The 24257-nt window shown below is 42.3% G+C and overlaps 1 protein-coding gene and 1 pseudogene across 4 annotated transcripts in view; both read left to right on the forward strand.

The window, feature by feature from the left end:
* Positions 1-8438, forward strand: part of LOC148003534 (disks large homolog 5-like) — a 446357-nt gene extending 437919 nt beyond the window's left edge. The window contains exons 1-5 of one of the 3 annotated variants that reach the window (XM_087568675.1): positions 60-270; positions 994-1153; positions 2485-2616; positions 3286-3469; positions 7637-8438. In XM_087568675.1, the coding sequence (XP_087424801.1) occupies positions 141-270; positions 994-1153; positions 2485-2616; positions 3286-3469; positions 7637-7642 (612 nt within the window). In that variant the 5' untranslated portion in view covers positions 60-140 and the 3' untranslated portion in view covers positions 7643-8438. Of the gene's footprint in view, positions 1-59; positions 271-993; positions 1154-2484; positions 2617-3285; positions 3470-7636 lie in introns of those variants that run through there. The other 2 variants (XM_087568677.1, XM_087568676.1) reach the window with 2 other exon arrangements.
* An 8087-nt stretch (positions 8439-16525) lies between these two features.
* LOC148003549 (uncharacterized) lies at positions 16526-24228 on the forward strand (annotated as a pseudogene). The gene is made up of 5 exons (XR_015629361.1): positions 16526-16699; positions 17417-17576; positions 18563-18692; positions 19361-19544; positions 23825-24228. The product of XR_015629361.1 is annotated as an uncharacterized LOC148003549 (transcript).
* The last annotated feature ends 29 nt before the right edge of the window (positions 24229-24257 follow it).

The following is a 24257-nucleotide window of genomic DNA, read 5'->3' on the forward strand; positions in this document are numbered from 1 at the left end:
GACATCACCAGTAAGCCGTTCACTGGACACTCTATTGTATCTAAGAGATCCCTAGAATCTTCTGTGATGTCACCAGTGTTGTGGTGACACCAACTGCCTTTGGGATATTACTTCAGTTCCCTTTGGGTTCACAAGCAGGCATGTTTCGCCAGCTGCTCAGGCTATTTCGGAAGGAAAGTGTTGATCAAGGAGAGACCGCACCAGGTCAGAGGGAAGCTGACCCCCTCTCTAGTGAAACAGGAAGGAGGAAATCATTCTGGGGAAGGCTTGGTGAGTCGTGGGCAGAGTTGGGGAACATCCTCAAGGAGGTAGGTTTGAGATGTGCCTTCTAAGACTAGGCCTTACAAGCAGGAGCCTTGGGATTTTTCAAAGGCAAACCAAGAGTCAGGAGTTCCTGATCTTTAATTTGAGAGAAAGCCATAAAGTGGTAAGACTTCAGTGTCTTTTCTTGAAGCTTTTTAACTATGAGTGTCAATGATTTGCAGGAGGAGGCACTGTGAGATTAACAATGTGACCATCCATGTTTGGGAGTTGAAGCACTTCATCCTCTAAATTACTGTAGGTTACATGAGTGTGTGATGGCGAGAACAAGGAAGGATGCACCCCTAGTCATGAATTGAGTTCTCAGACACTTTGGGCTGGACCACACTTGGTTAGAGCTTGATGGTGCTAAACATTATGAAGTCATTATGAACTCCAGGATTATCTGCACCACATCTGATATAACAATGTCGCAGATGTTTATGTCTCAGTCATATTATAACTTTCAGTGCCGCGGGTTGTTTAATAGTGAGTGTGGCACGTGTATGGCTTTAGAGGTTGGGAACAGGGACATAGCTTAAGAATCAACCTTTAAGAAAGCTTTTCTGCTCTTTCAGGGATTAACCCAGTCTCTACCATTTCCCCTTCCTCAACCTCCTTTTCGGATTCAGAATGATCTATTCTGCCCATTGGTTCAAATATGCAAATTCACTTGGGTTTATCTATCTACAGATTTTGGTAGGAAGGCATCATCCCAAAATGTCATCATTAAGCAAGAGGAGTGTCTAAAGGAACTGGAGGAACTCAAATTTGAAATCCAGAAGTGTCAATTCGAGAGGGATGAACTTTATCAAATCCTGGATCTTCATATCTATGATGAGTGGGACCACAGGTAGTCATTATGCCCAGTAACCTGTTCACTGTCTTGAGCTCTCTCTCTGCTACCTCAAGATTTCCTCATAGCACGAGAAAGTTTCACCTCTCATCCTGGATTTTAAGTAGAGTTGGCAGGCATTAGCTTGGGAGATAAGCTAGGTGCTGTGTGTTTAGGGTCAACCTCTTTTGTACTTGACCCTGAGCCTCTTGGATTAGCCTTGGTCCTGTCAACAGCTGGAAGGACCTGGTCACACTTGCTGCAACTGTGTGTGTGAATGAAATGCCTGCACGTTATCACTCTTTCCTCTGAATTTGTTCATTATACACTGATTCTATGGCACCTCCATGAATGTAGTTGGCATTCTAAGTGTGTTTGGATATGGGTTGGTGTGTATGTATGTGGCAGTATTTGTTGGTGGTTTACTCTGGATCAGGACGTCTGGGACCTTTGATGGGGTCTGAGGATTTGTTTGATCAACACTTTGCAGGTCATGATAGTGATGAGTATGTGGAGGCCCACATTGATCAACACAGCACTTTGCTCCTTCTGTATATATTGGTGGCACACAGGACTCTCCTGAGGGGAGGAGGTGCTATAAATCCTCTTCCCTGTCAAACATAGTTATACCCTCTGGGAATTCATGTAATGATAGAAACCAAGGATTGAGTATACCTGCTTTCAAAACAAGAGAAATGTCATCACAGCTTTCTCTTGGGCCCAAAGCTGTGGCACAGACTGGAGGAATCTTCTTCCTAAACTAGTCAATTCCATCATGCTCACCTGGCCAGCTCTTGAAGGTCAGGTCCCTCCAACTGGTACCGTGACTCTGTTTTCCTGTGCCCAGGATAATAAACTTAACCAGTACAAATACTTTGAAGGAGCAAGTATGTGGAACATACTGAGTTTAAGTAATAGAGAGAACAGTCTGATTTTACCTAATTTGTTTCACCTGCTTTGATCTTTAGTTTTTTATTTTTTTAACTATCCAGGGATTGTTAATTGTGACCTAGAAATGGTCACTGTGGTCTTGACAGTTGTTATTCCCAAACAGGCAGCTCTCAGGCTCTGCCCCCTCCTATATAGTGAGTCTTTGCAGAACCATATCTCTCAGGATTCCAAGGAGTCCTTATTTCAAAACAAATGTTTGCTTATTTACATAGAAATATTTTCTGTGGATTGAGTCTCACTGTTGGGTTTTGGTCTGGTTTTTGAGTTTGCCATTTTCTTCCCTTCCACCATTCCTTGAATTTGAAATTTTTTATTATATATTTTTATTTACATTTCACCTTATTCTGAAATCGTGAGTTCAAAACATTATTTGTTCCTTTGGCCATGACCTAACCCAGGCTGCATGTCGAATTGCCAGTCCTTCAATCTGAACATGAGATGAGAATGATGGCTATGCAAATGATGACCAACTCAATAAGTGATGCCATGGAGAGGTACAAGGAGCTCATACAAGTGAACAGTTCCTACCGGTGAGTCGCTGACAGAGATGAGAACCCAGCACTAGGCAGGGAATGCTTCTGTCCTGTATGACTTTGAACAAAAGTCAGGGCTCTGGTTCTGTAGTGTCTGACTCTTAACAAGAAGGCTGCCTCCTGGCAAGGGTCTTAGATTTGTAGCTCTTGGACTCAGTTGTCGTACATGTGAGGGGTGTAGAAGACCCTCCAATTGTTATTTTCCCAGTTAAAGTTCCTCTAGATAGAAAAGGTTTGCACCATGATGGGAATATTAATCAACTCTGAATCTCTAGGACTCTGACAGGAGATTTAAAGATCTGTGATCCATGAGAAACACATGGAAAGATTGTATAGCTGTTTGGTCTTCAACTACCCCTCAGAGGGGCTTTCCCCACAACATGAAGATGGTTTCACCATACCATGGACATACGAGCTCCCTTATGGACCATCTCTTCTTCCTTGATTTATATAAACCGTCTTAGTGTCAGGATTTTCAGAAGTACTTTGATTCATGTGGAATGTGGATTCTGGATTTTACCTCCTCTAATTGGTGCTAACCTGCATAGTGTGGCTCTATTCTGGGGATTTCTGAGGATGAGGACCCTTGAAGGGATGATTGTACTTGCAGGAGTGACAGGCAAATAGAAGCTGGCTGGGATTTACCATTTTTTGTTTGTGGTTCAGCATCAGGCACTCCCAGCTCCTGCGTGAACAAGCTCAATTGAAGAACAATATACAGATTTTGCTGAATGAGAAGAGAGAACTGCTGGTGGAGCAGACTGAACTGCCAGCATCCTCTGTGGAGACAAAGAGGCTCTGGGAAGAGGCCGTAATGAACATCTGTGACCCCAGTGCCACGCAACAGCAGGTAGGGTTAGGCCTCAGGGTCAGGTTGTCCTCAGGTCTTACCATAAACATTGACAAACCAATGTAACTGTCTATTGACTGATCCATGTCCTGACCTAGGTCTCATCCAAGTGTTCATTCATGTGATGGTTTACAAGGCTTTCTGTGGAGATAGCCCCTGTCAAGAAACTGCATGTTTGGAAATCAAATGCTCCTGCTCTTTGAGAATCTGCACTTCATTAAGGGAGATAGGTTGATCACACAGCACAGCACTACATGCCATTATGTATGGAGGGTGCTATGTGGGAGCCCCTCTTTAGACTAGAGCAGGGCTTTGCGAGATGAAGCAAATGTCTGGAGCTCATTTTCTTTACAGGGATCGTGTGAGACTCAGGAAGTAAGTAGTTTTCAAGGAGGAGAGCCTGGTGGAAATGCCAAAGATATGGTTCTCATTGTCATTTGTGGTGGCTTTTGTTCTTCCTCCCCTCATGTCCCTGTATATGAAGATGGTGACTTCATGCTTCATAGATCTTGGGTAACTACAGAGCCTGTGTATCAGCATGTCAGTCCTGTCTTATTTGAGTGCTCCTGGAGAGTTCATAACTGGGCCTTACAACCTGAAGCTGGTTAGAAGAGCAAGGATGTGGAAAAGGTTTCTCAAAGGCTGAGGGTTGGCATGAGAGACTTGAGGCTTCAAGAACAAAGTTATCCATATGTACCCCCAATTCTCACCAAGAAAGTTGCATTGCTGTGCTGACCTGCATCTTAGGGAGCATGCGGGGAGGCCAGTTCATGACATGCAGTTTTGTCCAGTCATTATCTAACTTAGTCCTTTAAGCCTAGGTCTCTCAACAAACATGAAGCTTCCTGTTTTGTGCTGGCCAGCAGTCTTTGCATCATTCGTCCAGTTCCAGGTGGAGCCCCCTCTCTTATTTGTCTCAACACATTCTTAAACCATTCAGCTATTTCAAAAATAAGGATTAGATTTCTTCACTTTACCTGAACGGAGTTATCCCCCGGGAAGTTTCTGGATTGTCTTATTGGCTTCACCATGATCTTGCATGGAATCCTAGAGTGCAACCCTCTGCTGACATTGCTTTGCTGACTATATCATGGGCACTGCATTCTTTCAGGATAGATACCCTCTCAATATTGTACACAGTGCTGCATTTCAGAAAATTCACTGTATGTTATTTATTTAGCCTTTTTCTGACTGACATTGAGGTTGTTTTAATATCACAGGAACTCTAATGTGATGAAATGTTCCTGGGAACTGACAATGAGTCACTGCCTTCTCTGATGCTTCCAAAGTCTTCTATGAAGGAAACAGGGTAGTTTTAGTGAGGGGCCTATGATGAGTCAGCATAGAGCTTGATGGAGTCTTTTCCTAGAAATCTCTCTTGGGGATTTGATGTTGTGTTGTTTAGGCTATCTGTGCAAAACATGTAACTTACTTGTCGGACCAGAAAGTATCTGTATAGAAAGGTTTCCTGAAGTGGAAATGAGTACAGGCCAGGGCAGCACATCTTGCTTGTGTCTAAGAGACTTGTACACAGCATTGTTCCCACTAATTCCTCACTCAACAGGAAATGTGCTGCATAAGAGCAAAGTTTTCATTTGTGCATGCAAGTGTGTATCTGTGTGTCTGTGTTTGTGTGTGTGTTTGTGTGTGTGTGTGTGTGTGTGTGTGGTGTGTGTGTGGGTATATGTGTGTGTGGGTATATGTGTGTGTGTGTGTGTGTGTGTGTGTTTGCAGTAGTGAACGTGTGTTTCCCTCTATTTCCAAGTTTCATGAGAAAAGTACTCTAAGCGTTCACTTTACATCCATGAAACATGAAATAGAGCTGCCCAGTCATTTGGTTTCTCCATCTAGCTCTGTACAGCAAAAGGACACTTAAATTACTAATTTATTCTTTCCAAAAATTTCAGAATGAATTATCGTGTGAAGTCTGGGGGAGGAGTGGAAATATGTTCAAGTGAGTCATGTTTCACAGGGGTAACAAATGGTACAGGCCTAGAGCTTGCAGGTCCCTTTTTGTTATGGTGTAGAAGCAGGACAATAAAATCCATTAGATATGCAACCCCCAAAAAGAGGACACAAAAACACCTCTAAAGTTAGATTTTCAAGTGATTAGGGGCAAAACTACTGATCTGCATTGAAATCCTTTGGAGCACATCAAAGGAATGGAGTACTGGGAGGTAAGGGCAAGGCTTCTCTAGAAAAATCCATGAGTTTATTCTGCTTCTCTGTTCTTTGTGAATTGTGAAAGCCCACTGGAAGGTTATGTCACTCACTGTGTCTTCTCCAAGGTTGCTTTCCACATTGCCTGCTACCATTTCTTTTGAGCTACCTTGGCACACTACAACTTCCCCTAGGAGTTTGGCTTGGATTTTATTCATTGAGAATTTGAGTTGCTTGGAATTGTATCGTCATCCAGAAAAAGTCCCATAGCTATGCTGTGGTGCAAGAACAGGGCAGTTTCAGGAACCCCTTTAGGTGCACAGATAATCCAAAGCGCTCCTCTATGTTATCTGTGTAGCATTCTGCAAGTGCTGTCGATCAACATCATTTTCTCTCAGTTAATTTCAGCCTCAGTGGGTTAGGAGAAATGATGAGCTTCAAATGGGTCTGACAGTGTAAGAACAGGTAGCCCTATGAGAAGCCATGTTCAGAAAGTGGAACAGAAGTTTTAGTTAACCCAGTGATTCCACAACAAGGAGTAGGTATTGCCATTGCAACTAGGGAGCATCAATGTTGTAGTGGTCCCAGAGTAACCTTGAAGGAGAATCTATCCAGACGTCCATCAGCCAAGGAGTAAAAGTGTACCATACGATGGAGCCCTTCCATAGATTCTGATTCAGTGTGAGATAATCCATGCAAGCTTTTACTTACTTATTCAAATTATCTCTGGAACAATCACATTACGGGGAGAAAATTTGTTGATTTGGATCCTGGTTATGGAGATTTCCTATGATTCTAGCTTTGGGCATGAAGTCACTCAGGCTATGGTAAAGACAGCTGCGATTAGAAGAAGTTGCACACTTTGGGGAAAGTCTGAAAGAGTGAACAAGAACAAGAGTCTAGTCCACCACCAACATATGATCCTTTGCTGAGCAACAAGACAGCTCTACACAGCCTTTGGGACTTGCTAAGCCAGATTGTTAATGGGGAAAGAACCCTGAGTCTATGACGGTTTATGGGAGGACAGCACATCACTGACTGAGCTGTCTATAGGCTCTGGCCACTATGTACATATTCCACTCAACATTTTTTTTTATGCCTCCAGAGAATCCTGGGGAATCTTTACATTAAGCATTAATGTTCAGGTAGGAACATAGGCTGGAAGAGGCCATTTGAATATCCTTCCCTATATAAATACCCTTTTTGGGTGGATGACCAACCCACCTGGATTTCAGCCTCAGGCAGTTAAAGAGCTACTCAGAGTATTGTTCTGGTACAGTTCATGTGAATTTTGCCCATGAAACAATATATATATGATCCTCTGGATTTCTTGCTATGTTCTACTCCTTTCTTCCTGTGATCTCTCTGGAAAGATCTGAGGACATTTTCTCTTCTGTCCTCTCACAAACTGCCTTGCACTAGCCATAGACTTACAGGGGTGCTGTTCTGTTTCTACATCACAATCACCTTTAATGTCCATGGGTACGCTGTGAAGATTTGCATGGAGCACATTCTCAGTGATTACAAGATCTGTGCGGTGAGCATGAATTTGAAGTGAGATGGCTTCTCTGTGTATTTCTAGATTCAGTGGTTACGAATGGAAACTAGACGGGTTCCATCAGTGCTGACATAATCAGAAATTTCACCTCAATTCTGGGCATGTTCTCCAGAAGGAATCCACATGGTATTCTAGGTTGCTCATACCTCTCTTGAACTCAGATTCAGACATAGCTACAATGTTATTATTCAGTGTCATATACCTGTACCAGTGGGAAAAATGCTCATTTTTCTCTTAATCCCAGTACAGTGCATAGTCCACAGTTCAAATTCTAGCAGTTTGAAAGGTGAGATATAAATCCAAGCGCAGGTACTCTAGGACACTTGGGGATGCAGGGACTGACCTCAGCTGACAGGTCATGCTGGATTATCCAACTGAATAGAGCTGATGTAAGAGGGAGAGCTGAATTGACAACCACTCACTAAATCTTTATTCCCTTGCTCTGCTAGGTCTGAAATTCTCCAGCAGAAACTCGAACATGACACAGACCAGGACAAGATCTCCCTTGGAGAGAAGAACTACAGGAGGAGAACTAAGTGTGCACAGCAAATACACCACTATTGCGTCTCATCTGTAATGTCCATAGCAATTGTGGACTGGATTTTCCTCCTTTAGTTTAACTTCTTTGGATTGAATACGCTGTATTTTCACCCTGCCTCTCTCCAGGAAGTGTGCACTTTTTGAGGGACTCAGAGAAGTGCTGATGCACATCAATCAAGAGCTGCTGGTCATCCAGAAAGACCGTGCACGTGTAAATTTGTTCTTGTCCTGATGGGTCACCCAGAAGAGTTTCATGGAGATCAGTTCACAATATTGGAAAGACTTTGTGACAAAGTCTGTAATATCATTTATACTCAGTGTTGGATGGCTTTTTCCTTAATACCCCCACTCCAACAAAACAGACCTACTTCCACTCCTCTTGAAAAGATGATTACCATCACTAACTGCTTGTCTACTATGTCTCCAAGGCAAGCCACAGGCTATAAGTCTATTCTGCAAAAGGAGCAGCAAAAAATGCTTAGTGCAATTCCTCTATTTAAAGTTTGGTTAATTTTTAATTGTTTTGGTTATTTGGTTTTCCTTCTATTCATTTGAAGATTTGTTATTTATCTGTTGTTGTTTTGTTCATTTGCTTTTCTATTTTGATAAGGATATAGACTGTATATATTGACTACCTGCTTCTGGTTACTATCCAGTAAATTGGATGTATTCTGGTCAATAAAGGGGTAATCTCAAACTCTTCACTCTTAAGAACCTTCTTTATTGATCATTAGTGTCAACATCTGAAGTCCCACAGCTATCAGGGAGGGATGGATCTCTGCATTCTCATGGGGACTGGGCATCAAATCACTTCCCAGTCAGACTGAGATTCACAGGCATTTATACAGTCACTGTGCACTGTGTTTCCAACTCTGAATTTCAACTCCATCATGCATACATTACCCACTGTGTATGCTTGCTGTCAAATATATAGTTACCTCTAAATTATACTCTGTCGATGAGAGTTTTGACCAAATTAGTAGGATAAACATTAATTTTTCTGTAATACCTCCCAGGACATATAAACATGGTATAAGGGAGTTTAAAGGCATCGGGAACCCTGCACCCAAATCCTGGGGCAGAAAATGCTGAAAACCCTGGAATGCAGATTATCCTGAGACCACAGGACAGAAAGCCACTTCTGACCAGCTCTTCCCACATCTCTGGCCCAATATTAATCTGCATGGTGCCTCTGGAAACAGGAATAGAGGAGCAGTCAGTGGCAGGAACCCTCTTGGTTCAGCCTAGGCCCAGAACCTACCTGGGCCTCAAGCATATTTGAAGAAAACCAGAGGCATACAATTCTCTGTTTCCTGACTGTGGCTTTTTTTGATTCGAAGCTCAAAATACCGTTTTGTTGTTGTTGATTTTTAGTTGGATATTTTTCATTTCGAATTCAAATGTTATTCCTTCCTTGTTTTCCAGAAATAAGTCCGACTACCATCGCCCTCCACCTCTGCTATAAAATATTCCCTTCACCAGCCATCCACTTTCCCAGCCTAGGCAGGACCAAGAGCTGCTCATTCCATTTGTGCCCAAAAAGACCATCCTCTGATACACATGCAGATGGAGCCATGGCACAGTCCCTGTATAGTGGTTGGTACTGGTTTAGTCTCTGGGAACTCTGCTTGGCAGCCATGGTTGTTCTTATGGGGTTGCAAGTCCCTTCAGCTCTTTCAATCTTTCTGTAATTCCTCCAACTGAGGTCCAGTTCTCAGTTCAATGGTTTGCTGCTAGCATTCACCGCTGTATTTGACATGATCTGGCTGTGCCTCTCAGGAGACATCTATATCCAGTTCCTATCAGCCTGCACGTCTTAGCTTCATCCACCTTATCTAGTTTGAAGGCTGTATATGTATAGGCCACATGTGGGGTAGACTCTAAATGGACATTCCTCTAGGCTCTGTTTTAAACTTTGCATCCCTATCCCTTCAATAGGGATTCTTCTTCTCCTTTAAAGGAAGGAGTGAAGAATCAGCATTTTGGTCATCCTTCCTGAGTTTCATTTGGTCTGTGAATCTTGGAGAATTTGAGCATTTGTGGTAATATCCACTTATCAATGAGTGTATACCATGTGTGTGTTTCTGTGATTGGGTTAACTCATTCAGGATGATATGTTTTAGTTCATTCTCTTTGCCTATGAATTTCATGAAGTCATTGTTTTTGATATCTCTGTAGTACTCCATTGTGTAGATGTACCACACTTTCTGTTTCCATTCCTCTGTTGAAGGGCATCTGGGATCTTTTCATTTTCTGACTATTATAAATAAGGCTGCTATGAACATGGTGGAGCATGTGCCCTGTTGTATGTTGGAGCATCTTTTGGGTATATGTGTAAGAGAGGTATAGCTGGGTCCTCCGCTAGTGCTATGTCTAATTTTCTGAGGAACCTCTAGACTGATATCCAGAATGGTTGTACCAGTTTGCAATCTCACCAACAATGGAGGATTGTTCCTCTTTCTCACATCCCTGCAAGCGTCTTCTATAGCCTGAGTGTTTGATCTTAGCCATTCAGAGTGGTGTGAGGTGGAATCTCAGGGTTGTTTTGATTTGCATTTCCCACATAACTAAAGATGTTGAACATTTCTTTTTGTGCTTCTCAGCCACTCCATATTCCTCAGCTATGAATTCTTTGTTTAGCTCTGAACTGCAATTTTTAATAGGGTTATTAGTCTCCCTGCAGTCCAACTTCATGATTTCTTGTATATTTTGGATATTAGCCCTCTATCAGTTGTAGGATTAGTAAAGGTCTTTTCCCAATCTGTTGGTTGCTGGTTTGTCGTAACGACAGTGTCCTTTGCCTTACAGAAGCTTTGTACCTTTATGAGGTCCCATTTGTCTATTCTTGATCATAGAGCATAAGCCATTCGTGTTTTGTTCAGGAAATTTTTTCCAGTGTCCTTGTGTTCAAGATTCTTCCCCGCTTTTGCTTCAATTAGTTTGAGTGATCTGGTTTGATGTAGAGGTCCTTGATCCACCTGGATTTAAGCTTTACACAGGGCAATAAGAAGAGGATGATTTGTACTCCTCCATATGCTGACCTCCATTTGAACCAGCACCCTTTGCTAAAAATGCTATCCTTTTTCCACTGGATGCTTTTGTCTCCTTTGTCAAAAATCAAGGGACCATAGGTGTGCTGGTTCATTTCTGGGTCTGCAGTTCTATTCCACTGGTCTATCTTCCTGTCTCTGTACCAATACCATACAGTTTTATCTCTAATGCTTTGTAAACTGCTTGAGTTCAGGGATGGTGATTCCCAGGGAAGTCCTTTTATTGTTGAGGATTGTTTTAGCTATCCTGCGTTACTTGTTATTCCAAATGAATTTGCAAATTGTTCTGTCTAACCCTATGAAGAATTGCAATCGAATTTTGATGGAGAGTGCATTGCAACTGTAGGTCACTTTGGGAAAATGGCCATTTTTACTATCTTCATACTGCCAAGCCATGAACATGGGAGATCTTTGCATTTTCTGAGATCTTCTTCAATTTCTTTCTTCAGATCATCAAGTTCTTGTCACACAGATCTTTCACTTGTTTGATAAAAGTCACACTGAGGTATTTTTATATTATTTGGGACTATTATGAAAGGTGTCATTTCCCTAATTTCTTTCTCAGCTTGTTTATCTTTTGTGTAGAGGAAGGCTACTGATTTGTTTGAGTTAATTTTCTACCCAGCCACTTTGCTGAAGTTGTTTATCAGGCTTAGGAGTTCTCTGTTGTAACTTTTGGGGTGTCCCATGTATACTACCCTATCCTCTGCAACAGTGATATTTTGACTTCTTCCTTTCCCATCTGTATCCTTTTGACCTCCCTTTGTTGTCTGAGTTCTGGCTAATGCTGGGGACAACATACAATGGAGACATCTCAGTAGCCCGCAGTAGCTTTTTGTAAAAACTGGTTGTTTCCCTTTCTCAAAACCTTAGCCCTGGACAAGGGCTGTATAGAATTCATTTGTGTGTGACTGCCTATCAGTTGGCCTTGGTGTGCACAATTATTGTATTATATCTGACTTTCCTACTTCTTTCTCCTTCTGCTCTGGTAAATTCTGTGAAACTAGATGTTCCTTGATGTTATGATTCTTAGACAATTGGAAATTGATGCATAGGGGCACAGCACAGCACAGCCCTAGTGGCCCAGGTGGATACTGTGTATTCTCATCTTGGAAAAAATGTAATAACTGCAGAATTGTAGTTCTAGATTAGGGTTTGACTTGCAAAGACAGCTTGAAGAAAATAAGAGAAAATGAATTAGAGCCAACATTGGGACCCTAAGAAAGGAAAAAGTTATTGAAGTTAGGAAGTAAGTTTTACATAATATTATAGACTGGTTAAGGAAGTATAGAATATATAAAATAATATACTAGTAAACTAAGTCTAACTACTGGAACCCTTATGAGAGTCATTGTGTGCAAGGAACAGAACGCTAGTGGAATTACTGTGCTAAGGGTTACCTTGATTCTTTCTGGCCACTGCCTGGCAGTTTTGCCTATGTCATTTATCATTAGAGCTTCACAGGAAAATGCAATTAGCTGATCTCGGAGCTTTGGACTCTGAAGTATAAAAGTAAATGGTTAAAGTTTAAATCATGATAAGTTTACAATTATTATTATTATATTGGCCACAGGCCTGGGTATAGGGCAAGCCTGAATCTTTGGAGAACAGTTGTAATTCTTAGTTCTTGGTGAGATGTAGTCATTCTTTGCATTTGATTTGGCAATGATTATAAAATCTCTTTTTTCTACCCGCCTTTGGATTATTAATAAAGGACTGGGGCAAGAGAAAGGCTACAGAACATGTGAAGAGTAAATGAGAGAGAGCATGAGGGAGTGAATGAGAGAGTAAATGACAGAGCTAATGTGAGAACAAATGTGAGAGCAAATGAGAGAGCATGACAAGAGCATGTGAAGAGTGAGTGGAGAGAGAATGTGAAGAGTGAATGAGGGAGCTAATGAGGGAGCTAATGAGGGAGCAAGTCTGAGAACAAATGTGAGAGCCAGGGAGAGAGCATGAGGAGAGCATTTGAGAATGAGTGAGGAGAGAACTTGAGGTGTGTGTGAACACTGTGTGTGTGCATGACAGGAGAGTGCATGTGCTGTGTGTGAGATATGTGTGAGGTATGTGTGAAGACTGTGTGTGTGCGTGACAGGAGAGTGCATGTGCTGTGTGTGAGATATGTGTGAGGTGTGTGTGAAGATTGTGTGTGTGCATGACAGGAGAGTGCAAGTGGTGTGTGTGAGATATGTATGAGGTGTGTATGAAGATTGTGTGTACCTGACAGGAGAGTGCATATGGTGTGTGTGAGATATGTGTGAGGTGTGTGTGAAGATTGTGTGTGTGCATGACAGGAGAGTGCATGTGCTGTGTGTGAGATATGTATGAGGTGTGTATGAAGACTGTGTGTGTGCATGACAGGAGAGTGCATGTGCTGTGTGTGAGATATGTATGAGGTGTGTATGAAGACTGTGTGTGTGAGTGACAGGAGAGTGCATGTGGTGTGTGTGAGATATGTGTGAGGTGTGTGTGAAGATTGTGTGTGTGAGTGACAGGAGAGTGCATGTGGTGTGTGTGAGATATGTGTGAGGTGTGTATGAAGATTATGTGTATGTACGTGACAGGAGAGTGCATGTGGTGTGTGTGAGATATGTGTGAGGTGTGTGTGAAGATTATGTGTGCGTATGTGACAGGAGAGTGCATGTGGTGTGTGTGAGATATGTGTGAGGTGTGTATGAAGAGTGTGTGTGAGAATGAAAGGGTAATGAACAGACGTGTACATGATTGTGGGAGTTTGAGAAAAGAAAACTGCAATAAAAAAACCGGAATGTACAAAAGAATGCAGCGTGTGTGCAGCCTCAAGCTGAGAGAGAGAGAGAGAGAGAGAGAGAGAGAGAGAGAATGACTTTAAGACATGAAGTTGCCTATCAGTTTGTACCCAAAGAGGAGTCTGTGGATATGTATTATGTGCCTTCCAGATAACCCTGCTTCCAGGTGAGAACTCTGATCCTGTGACCGAGGGCCAGGAAAGGCTGACAGAATGGCTGCTCCCCTGAGGGCAAAGGATAAAACTTTTAGGTCTATGACCTCCTAATTTATCTTTTCACCTGAAGACTTATTATTCAATTTTCTTACTGGTATAAAACTATGATCCTGGTGAGCGTCTTGTCTCTTGGATGCTCAATCAGTTCTTTGTTGTCACAGACTGTTTGAGCTTACTCCAGTCACTGGGACTTATTCACACCTCAATTTTCCTGAACTTTTCAGATTTCTAACATTTGTGGCAAACTGCGTGGCAAAAGCAATGAATGTTGAGCACTTCCCTGGGGTCCAGTGCATATGGAGCTACGGGTGTATGGATATGGTAAATCCCTAGGAGTTACTCTAAGAATGTAGGACTGTGCTCTTAAGACCCCTCGTGACCTCACTTCACTTTGCCAGCTTTGTGGGCTTCTACACTGCTGCTCTGAGAAGAACTGAAAACTAATGAAATAGATGTGTAGCCTCCCATTACCTTTGTCATTGTTAGGATATTAGTAGGAGAGGTTTGATTGAAATATACTCTCAAAAATATTAACAAAACCATTGCCTCTTGTGTACCATCTGGATGAAGGACCAAGTTCACAGACATTTCTTCACAAACTTCCAAAAGCCAGCAAATTGGAGCATGAAGAAAGCCAAGTCCAAGGCATTCAAAACCAGCATCCTCACCAATGCAACCAGAAAAGGCTTTGGTAAAAGAAGGGAGGTACTGAGACAGTTGGCCCTCATACACTCAGAGAAGACTGTGCCAGGAGAATTGGGGAAGGATTGTGGGAGAGGAATTAAGTATCAGTAGTCAGTAAGCAGAACGTAAAGTGAAAAAGAAAAAATATATAAATAGAAATAAAACAAAGTTCTTTAACAAAATGGGATACAATGTATTGCTGAACTAACTAAGGTTTCAACAGAGGCCTTTCATCTCAATAACAGAAGCTTACCTAATCCAAAACATTGGGAAGCCATCCTACACTCCTGATTGGCTGGTTACCTGAGACCAAACAACATAGCTCTCTTCTTTATGCCTGTTTTCCTGATTTGAAAGTAAATAATGTGATCATCTGTGGTGTTGGTGGTAAGAATAAAATTCTTAACATGAATAATAGGACCATGCAGAGCATAGGCTTCACATTCTAGGTACAGAGTGAAGAGGTAGAGGGAATTACCAAAGAAAACAGTAAGAATCCTAACAACAATTACAGAAATTATGAAATGAAATAAAACAAAAACAAAAGCAAAAACAAAAATACCTTGTGGGTGCTGGTATTAAAGGCACGTATTAATTTTGACCAGCTTTGTAGGTATTTCCAATAAAAAGCAAACAAACAAACAAACAGCCTTATTAAAAGTGCTGCAGGTGCAGGAGAGAAAGCTGGGAGATGTCCTGTGCTGCTGCCCCCATGCTGTGATTCTGCAGCAACAACTTCCTTGGGAATAGGAACCTGTATGCAGTGGGATCCCTTGCTGGGCCTGTCATCTCAAAAAGAGGGGCTTCCCTAATCCCAAACCTTGGAATCCAGTTGACTTCAGGCCAGGAATGAAGTCAACCATCATTAGTGAAAGAGCAAGGGAAAAATTACATAGGAAAAAATATGTGCCTTAATCAGAAAAGATCCTCAACTTCTAAGGCCTCCACAATCTCCACCCCTCTCTTCTGAGCTGTGCATAGTTATGTTGTATAACTCCAGATGGTAGTAAAAGGCAGAGTTCTTCCCAGAAAACTCATACATGATTTTCACCCTGACATCTGTGAGGTGAGGTGGCATCGTATCACAGAGTCAGCACACCCAGGATAAGGACACAGAAGCCACAGATGACAATGCCAAATGGACTCCCTCCTGAACTTATGGACCCATTAAAATTGAGGTTTAGCCTAACCTTAGGCCATTCCACTCCCTGCCCATCCGCCTGATTTTTATGTTTGCTCTGAATAAAAGATCAGCGTGCAGCCCCAAATATCCTCAGGATTGGACTTGGAAATTCAGGAAGAACGATATTGGAGAAGGGATGGCTATGTGGTTACAATGTGGTAACACAATGTCCAGGTTGACGTTTGCTCGCTGATGTCCGATTTCACTGTCTTGTTATATTTGAGAAAGGGAGGATGTCCAACTTAATATATAAAAGGTACAGAAATTTATTATTTTATATATGCCCTGTAGTTGATCCCTATGTTTCAAGAAAAAAGGAGTTTTTATTCTAAAAAAATAAGATAATAGACCATTGATTTTGTGAAATACATGGATATGTAAATAAAAACAATGTCAACTGTCAAGGACTGCACAGTAAGCAAATATTTCCAGGTTTTATACACTCAGAGGTCTAGAAGAAACATATTGGCCTCCATAAAAAGGAAAACCTTAGGAATCGAAATGTGTGTCACATGCATTGTCTCGAGTAGTAGATTTACTTTTAAGAAAAAACTCCCTCTTCCTTGGTCCCTAGAGATTTGGGTGCTAAGAAAAATCTGTTCTCTCATTCAGGTTGTAAGCAGCCCTCCCCAGCAAAAGCACTGTTGAGTTCTAATGATGCACAGAGAAACATCTAGCTTAGCAATAGAGGTTGCCAAATGCTATTCCCAGTGATGTATGAGAGACTGGAGGAAAGGGTCCACACAGAAATTGATCAATTTTTGGAGAGCTAGTTAGCAGGTAGGTCATAGAACTTCCCAGTGGCATCATCAGTAAGCCCTTCACTGGACAATCTATTGTATCTAAGAGATCCCTAGAATCTTCTGTGATGTCACCGGTGTTGTGGTGACTCCAACTGCCTTTGGGATATTCCTTCAGTTCCCTTTGGGTTCACAAACAGGCATGTTTCGCCAGCCGCTCAGGCTATTTCAGAAGGAAAGTGTTGATCAAGGAGAGACCACACCAAGGCTGAAGGAAGATGACCTCCTCTCATCTTCCTTGGAAGGAAGGAAATCATTCTGGGGAAGGCTTGGTGAGTCCTGGGCAGAGTTGGGGAACATCCTCAAGGAGGTATGTTTGAGATGTGCCTTCTAAGATTAGGCCTTACAAGCAGGAGCCTTGGGATTTCTCAAAGGCAAACCAAGAGTCAGGAGTTCCTGATCTTTAATTTGAGAGAAAGCCAGAAAGTGGTAAGCCTTCAGTGTCTTTTCTTGAAGCTTTTTAACTGTGAGTGTCAATGCATGGCAGGAGGAGGCACAGTGAGATTAAAAATGTGACCATCCATGGTTGGGAGTTGAAGCATTTCTTCCTCTAGATTACTGTAGGTTACATAAGTCTCTGATGGTGAGAACAAGGAAGGATGCACCCCGAGAAATGAATTGAGTTCTCAGACACTTTGGGTGGAACACACATGATTAGAGCCTGATGGTGCTAAGCAGTATGAACTCCAGGATTAACTGAAACACATCTGATATGAGATAACAACGTCCCAGATGTTTATGTATCAGTCAGGTTATACTATTCAGGGTGAGGGGTCCTGTAATAGTGAATGTGGCACGTGTATGGCATTAGAGGTTGGGAAGAGGGACATAGCTTAAGAATCCACCTTTAAGAAAGCTTTTCTGCTCTTTAAGGGATTCACCCAGTCTCTACCATTTCCCCTTCCTCACCTCCTCTGAGGATTCAGAATGATCTTTTCTGCCCATGGGCCACCAAATATGCAAATTCACTTGGGTTTATCTATTTACAGGTTTTGGTAGGAAGGCATCATCCCAAAATGTCATCAGTAAGCAAGAGGAGTGTTTAAAGGAACTGGAGGAACTTAAATTTGAAATCCAGAAGTGTCAATTCGAGAGGGATGAATTTTATCAAATCCTGGACCTTTATATCTATGATAATTCGGACCACAGGTAGTCATTATGGCCAGTAACCTGTTCACTGTCTTGTGCTTTCTCTCTGCTAACCCAAGATTTCCTCTTAGCACAAGAGAGGTTTACCTCTCATCCTGGATTTTAAGGAGATTTGGAAGGCATTTGCTTGTGAGATAAGCTAGGTCCTGTGTGTTTAGGGTCAACCTCTTTTGTACTTGACCCTGAGCTCCTTGGATTAGCATTGGTTCTGTCAACAGCTAGAAGGACCTGGTCACACTTGCTGCCTCTAAGTGAGGGGATGAAATGCCTGCACGTCATCCCTCTTTTCCTCTAATTTTTTTCATTATACACTGATTCTATGGCACCTCCATGCATGTAGTTGGGATTCTGCTTGTGTTTGTATATTGATTGGTATGTAAGTATGTGAAAGTGTTTGTGGGTATTAAGCTCTCGGTCAGGGAGTCTGGGGAGTTTCATGGGATCTTAGGATATGTCTGATGGACAGTTTGCAGGTCATGATAGTGGGGATGCCCACATGGATCAACTGAGCACTTTGCATCTTCTGTTTACTTAGGTGGTAGATAGGACTCTCCTGAGGGAAGGAGGGGTTACAAATCCTCTTCCCTGTCAAAGTAGTTATGCCCTCTGGGAATTCATGGAACAGTAGGAAACAAGGTTTGAGAATCCCTGTTTTCATAACAAAAGAAATATCATCACAACTATCTGTTAGACCCAAGCCACTGCAGTACAGTTGGTCTTGGGGGAACCATATCTCCACAGTCTTAGAAAATGTCCATATTTCAAAATAACTCTTTGCTGATTTGCGTAGAAATATTTCCTTGAAAGAATTGTTGGAGTCTCACTGTTGTGTTTTTGCTCTGGTCTTTGTGTTTGCCACATTCTTCCCTCCCCCCACATTTCTTAAATTTCAATTTTTTATTGGGTTTTTTTAATTTACAATTCACTTAATTCTGAAATGCTGAGTTCAGATGGTTATTTTTTTCTTGGGCCATGCCCCACAACAGGCTGGATGTCGAATTGCCAATACTTCAATCCGAACATGAGATGAGAATGATGGCTATGCAAATGATGACCAGTTCAAAGTGAGGCCATGGAGAGGTACAAGGAGCTCATACAAGTGAACAGTTCCTACCGGTGAGTCGCTGACAGAGATGAGAACCCAGCACTAGGCAGGGAATGCTCCTGTCCTGTATGACATTGAACCAAAGTCAGGGCACTGGTTCTGTAGTGTCTGACTTTTAACAAGAAGCCTGCCTCCTGGCAAGGGTCTTATGTTTGTAGCTCTTGGACTCAGTTGTCCTACATGTGAAGGGTATAGAAGACCCTCCAATTGTTATTTTCCCCATTAAGGATCCTCTAGATAGAAAGTTTTGTACTGTGATGGGAATATCAATCAACTCTGAATCTCTAGGACTCTGACAGAAGATTTAAAGATCTGTGATCGATGAGAAACACATGGAAAGATTGTATATCTATTGGGACTTCAATTACCCCTCAGAGGGGATTTTCCCACTACGTGAAGATGGTTTTAGCATATCATGGACATATAAGCACCCATATGGACCATTTCTTCTTCCTGGATTTATATAAACCGTCTTAGTGTCAGGATTATCAGAAGTACTTTGATTCATGTTGAATGTGGATTCTGGATTTGACCTCCTCTAATTGGTGCTAACTTGTATAGTGTGGCTCTGTTCTGGGGATGTCTGGGGATGAGGTATTCCTTGAAGGGATGATTAGACTTGCAAGAGTGACAGGCAAATAGAAGCTGGCTGGGTTTACCTTTTTTGTTTGTGGTTCAGCATCAGGCACTCCCAGCTTCTGCGTGAACAAACTCAATTGAAGAACAATATACAGATTTTGCTGAATGAGAAGAGAGAACTGCTGGTGGAGCAGACTGAACGGCCAGCATCCTGTGTGGAGGCAAAGAGGCTCTGTGAAGAGGCCGGAATGAACATCTGTGTCCCCAGTGCAAAGGAACAGCAGGTAGGATTAGGCCTACAGGTCAGGTTGTCCTCAGGTCTTTAGATAAACATAGACAAACCAATGTAACTGTCTATTGACTGATCCATGTCCTGACCTAGGTCTCATCCAAGTGTTCATTCATGTGATGGTTTACAAGGCTTTCTGTGGAGATAGCCCCTCTTCAGGAAACTGCATGTTTGGAAAGCGAATGCTCCTGCTCTTCGAGAATCTGCATTTTATTAAGGGAGATGGGTTGATCACATATCACAGCACTACATGCCATGTGTGTGGAGGGTGCTATGTGGGAGCCCCTCTTTAGACTAGAACAGGGCTTTGAGGGATGAAGCAAAAGCCTGGAGCTCATTTTCATTACAGGGATCTTGTGAGACTCCAGGAAGTAAGTAGTTTTCAAGGAGGAGAGGCTGGTGGAAATGGCAAAGAACCGGTTCTCATTTGTGGTGGCTTTTGTTCTTCCTCCCCTCATGTCCCTGTATATGAAGATGGTGACTTCATGCTTCATAGATCTTGGGTAACTACAGAGCCTGAGGAGCAGCATGTCAGTCCTGTCTTATTTGAGTGCTCCTGGAGAGTTCATATGTGGGCCTTACAATCTGAAGCTGGATAGAAGACCAAGGATGTGGAAAAGGTTTCTCAAAGGCTGAGGGTTGGCATGAGAGATTTGAGACTTCAAGAACAAAGTTATCCGTATATACCCCCAATTCTCACCAAGAAAGGTGCATTGCTGTGCTGATCTGCATCTTAGGGAGCATGCGGGGAGGCCAGTTCATGACATGCAGTTTTGTCCAGTCATTATCCAACTTCGTCCTTTAAGCCTAGGTCTCTCAACAAACTTGAAGCTTCCTTTTTTGTGCTGTCCAGCAGTCTTTGCATCACCGGTCCAGTTCCAGGTGGAGCCCTGTCTCTTATTTGTCTCAACACATTCTTAAACCATTCAACTATTTTCAAAATAAGGATTAGATTTCTTCACTTTACCTGAACAGAGGTATCCCCCGGGAAGATTCTGGATTGTCTTATTGGCTTCACCATGATCTTGCATGGAATCCTAGAGTGCATCCCTCTGCTGACATTGCTTTGCTGACTATATCATGGGCATGGCATTCTTTAAGGATAGATTCCCTCTCAATATTGTACACAGTGCTGCATTTCAGAAAAGTCAGGGTATGTTATTTCTTTAGCCTCCTTCTGACTGACATTGAGGTTGTTTTAACATCACATGAACTCTAATGTGATGAAAAGTTCCTGGTAAATGACCATGAGTCCCTGTCTTGTCTGATGGTTCCAAGGTCTTCTATGAAGAAAACAGGGTAGTTTTTTAGTGAGGGGCCTATGATGAGTCAACATAGAGCTTGATGGAGTATTTTCCTAGAATCTCTCTCTTGGGAATTTGATGTTGTATTGTTTAGACTATCTGTGCAGAACATGTAACTTACTTGTAAAACCAACAAGTATCTGCATAGAAAGGTTTCCTGAAGTGGAAATGAGTACAGGCCAGGGCAGCACAGCCTGCTTGAGTCTAAGAGACTTGTACACAGCATAGCTCCCACTAATTCCTCACTCAACAGGAAATGTGCTGCACAAGATCAAAGTTTTCATTTGTGCGTGCAAGTGAGTATCTGTGTTTTTCTGTGTGTTTGTGTGTGTTTGTGTTTGCAGTAGTGAATGTGTTTCCCTCTATTTCCAAGTTTCATGAGAAAAGTACTCTAAGAGTTCACTTTACATCCATGAAACATGAAATACAGCTGCCCAGTCATTTGGCATCTCCATCCAGCTCTGTACAGCAAAAGGACACTTAAGGTATTAATTTATTCTGTTTTCAAAAATACCGTAACAGAATTATCTCGTGAAGTCTGGGGGAGGAGTGGGAAATATGTTCAAGTGAGTCATGTTTCACAGTGGTAACAAATGGTACAGGCCTGGAGCTTGCAGGTCCCTTTTAGTTATGGTGTAAAAGAAGGACAATCAAGTCCTGTAGAAATGCAACCCCCCAAAAAGAGGACACAAAAACACCTGTAAAGTTAGATTTTCAAGTGATTAGGGGTAAAACTACTGGTCTGCATTGAAATCCTTTGGAGCACATCAAAGGAAAGGAGTACAGGGAGGTAAGGGGGGCTTCTCTCTAAAATCCATGAGTTTATGCGGCTTCTCTGTTCTTTGTGAATGGTGAAAGCCCACTGGAAGGGTGTGTCACTCACTGTGTCTTCTCCAAGGTTGCTTTCCACATGGCCTGCTACCATTTCTCTCCAGCTACCTTGGCACACTACAGCTTCCGCTGGGAGTTTGGCTTGGATTTTATTCATTGAGAATTTGAGTTGCTTGGAGTTGTATTGTCATCCAGCAAAAGCCCCATAGCTATGCTGTGGTGCAAGAACAGGGCAGTGTCAGGAGCCCGTTTGGTGCACAGATAATCTAAAGCGCTCCCCTATGTTATCTGTGTAGCATTCTGCAAGTGCTGTCAATCAACATCATTTTCTCTCCCTTAATTTCAGCCTCAATGGAGTTAGGAGAAATGATGAATTTCAGATGAGTCTGGGAGTGTAAGAACAGGTAGCCCTATGAGAAGCCATGTTCAGAAAGTGGAACAGAAGTTTTAGTTAACCCAGTGATTCCACAACAAGGAGTAGGTATTGCCATTGCAACTAGGGCACATCAGTGTTGTAGTGGTCCCAGAGTAGCCCTGAAGGAGAATCTATCCAGACGTCCATCAGGCAAGAAGTAAAAGTGTACCATAGGATGGAGCCCTTCCATAGATTCTGATTCAGTCTGAGAAAATCCATGCAAGCTTTTACGTACTTACTCAAAATATCTGTGGCACAATCACATTACGGGGAGAAAAATTGTTGATTTTGATCCTGGTTATGGAGATTTCCTATGATTCTAGCTTTGGGCATGAAGTCACTCAGGCTATGGTAAAGACAGCTCAGATTAGAAGAAGCTGCACACTTTGGGGAAAGTCTGAAACAGTGAACAAGAACAAGAGTCTAGTCTACAACCAACATATGATCCTTTGCTGAGCAACAAGACAGCTCTACACAGCCTTTGGGACTTGCTAAGCCAGATTGTTAATGGGGAAAGAACCCTGAGTCTATGTCGGTTTATGGGAGGACAGCACATCACTGACTGAGCTGTCTATAGGCTCTATTCACTATGTACATATCCCACTCAACATTTGTTTTTATGCCTCCAGCGTATACTGGGGAGTCTTTACATTAAGCATTAATGTTCAGGTAGGAACACAGGCTGGAAGAAGCCATTTGAATATCCTTTCCCTATATAAGTACCCGTTTTGGGTGAATGACCACCTACATGGATTTCAGCCTCAGGCAGCTAAAGAGCTACTCAGAGTATAGTTCTGGTACAGTTCTTGTGAATTTTGCCCATGAAACAATATATATGATCCTCTGGATTTCTTGCTATGTTCTACTCCTTTCTTCCTGTGATCTCTCTGGAAAGATCTGAGGACATTTTCTCTTCTGTCCTCTCACAAATTGCCTTACACTAGCCATAGACTTACAGGGGTGCTGGTGTGTTTCTACATCACAATCACCTTTAATGTCCGTGTGTACGCTGGGAAGATTTGCATGGAGCACATTCTCAGTGATTACAGGATCCATGCAATTCCCATGGATTTGATGTGAGATGGCTTCTCTGTGCATTTGCAGGTACAGTGCTTAAAATGGAACCTAGGCAGGTTCCTACACTGCAAACATAATCAGAACTTTCACCTCAATTCTAGGCATCTTCTCCAGAAGGCATCCACATGGTATTGTAGGTTGCTCATCCCTCTCTTGAACTCAGATTCAGACATAGGTACAATGTTATTATTCAACATAATATATCTGGACCAGTGGAAAAATACGCTCATTTTTCTCTAAATTCCAATACAGTGTATAGTCCACAGTTCAAATTCTAGCAGTTTTAAAAGCTGAGATACAAATCCAAGAGCAGGTACTCTATGACACTTGGGGATGCAGGGACTGACCTCAGCTGACAGGTCATGCTGGATTGTCCAAGTGAATAGAGCTGATGTAAGAGGGAGAGTTGAAAGACTGAACCTCCAGTGAACTAGACTGTGGGGGGGGGAGGGCAGCAATGGGGGGAGGGTTGGAAGGGGAACACCAATAAGGAAGGGGAGGGGGTAGGGGGATGTTTGCCCGGAAACCGGGAAAGGGAATAACACTAGAAATGTATACAAGAAATACTCAAGTTAATAAAAAAAAAAAAAAAGAGGGAGAGCTGAATTGACAACCACTCACTAAACCTTTATTCCTTTGCTCTGCTAGGTCTGAAATTCTCCAGGAGAAACTCGAACAAGACACAAACCAGGGCAAGATCTCCCTTGGAGAGAAGTGCTACAGGAGGAGAACTAAGTGTGCACAGCAAATACACCACTATTGCATCTCATCTGTAATGTCCATAGCAATTGTGGACTGCATTTTCCTCCTTTAGTTTTATTTCTTTGGATTGAATAGGCCGTACTTTCACCTCCCCACCCTCCAGCAAGTGTAAACTTTTGGAGGGACTCAGAGAAGTGCTGATGCACATCAATCAAGAGGTGCTGGTCATCCAGAAAGACTGTGCACGTGTAAATGTGTACTTGTCCTGGTGGGTCATCCAGAAGAGTTTCATGGAGATCAGTTCACAACATTGGAAAGACTTTGAGATAAAGTCTGTAATATCATTTCTACTCAGTATTGGATGGCTTTGTCCTTAATA

The sequence above is a fragment of the Rattus norvegicus genome, chromosome 9 (genome assembly GCF_021556685.1).
Source record: "Rattus norvegicus strain SHRSP/BbbUtx chromosome 9, alternate assembly SHRSP_T2T, whole genome shotgun sequence".
NCBI lineage: Eukaryota > Metazoa > Chordata > Mammalia > Rodentia > Muridae > Rattus > Rattus norvegicus.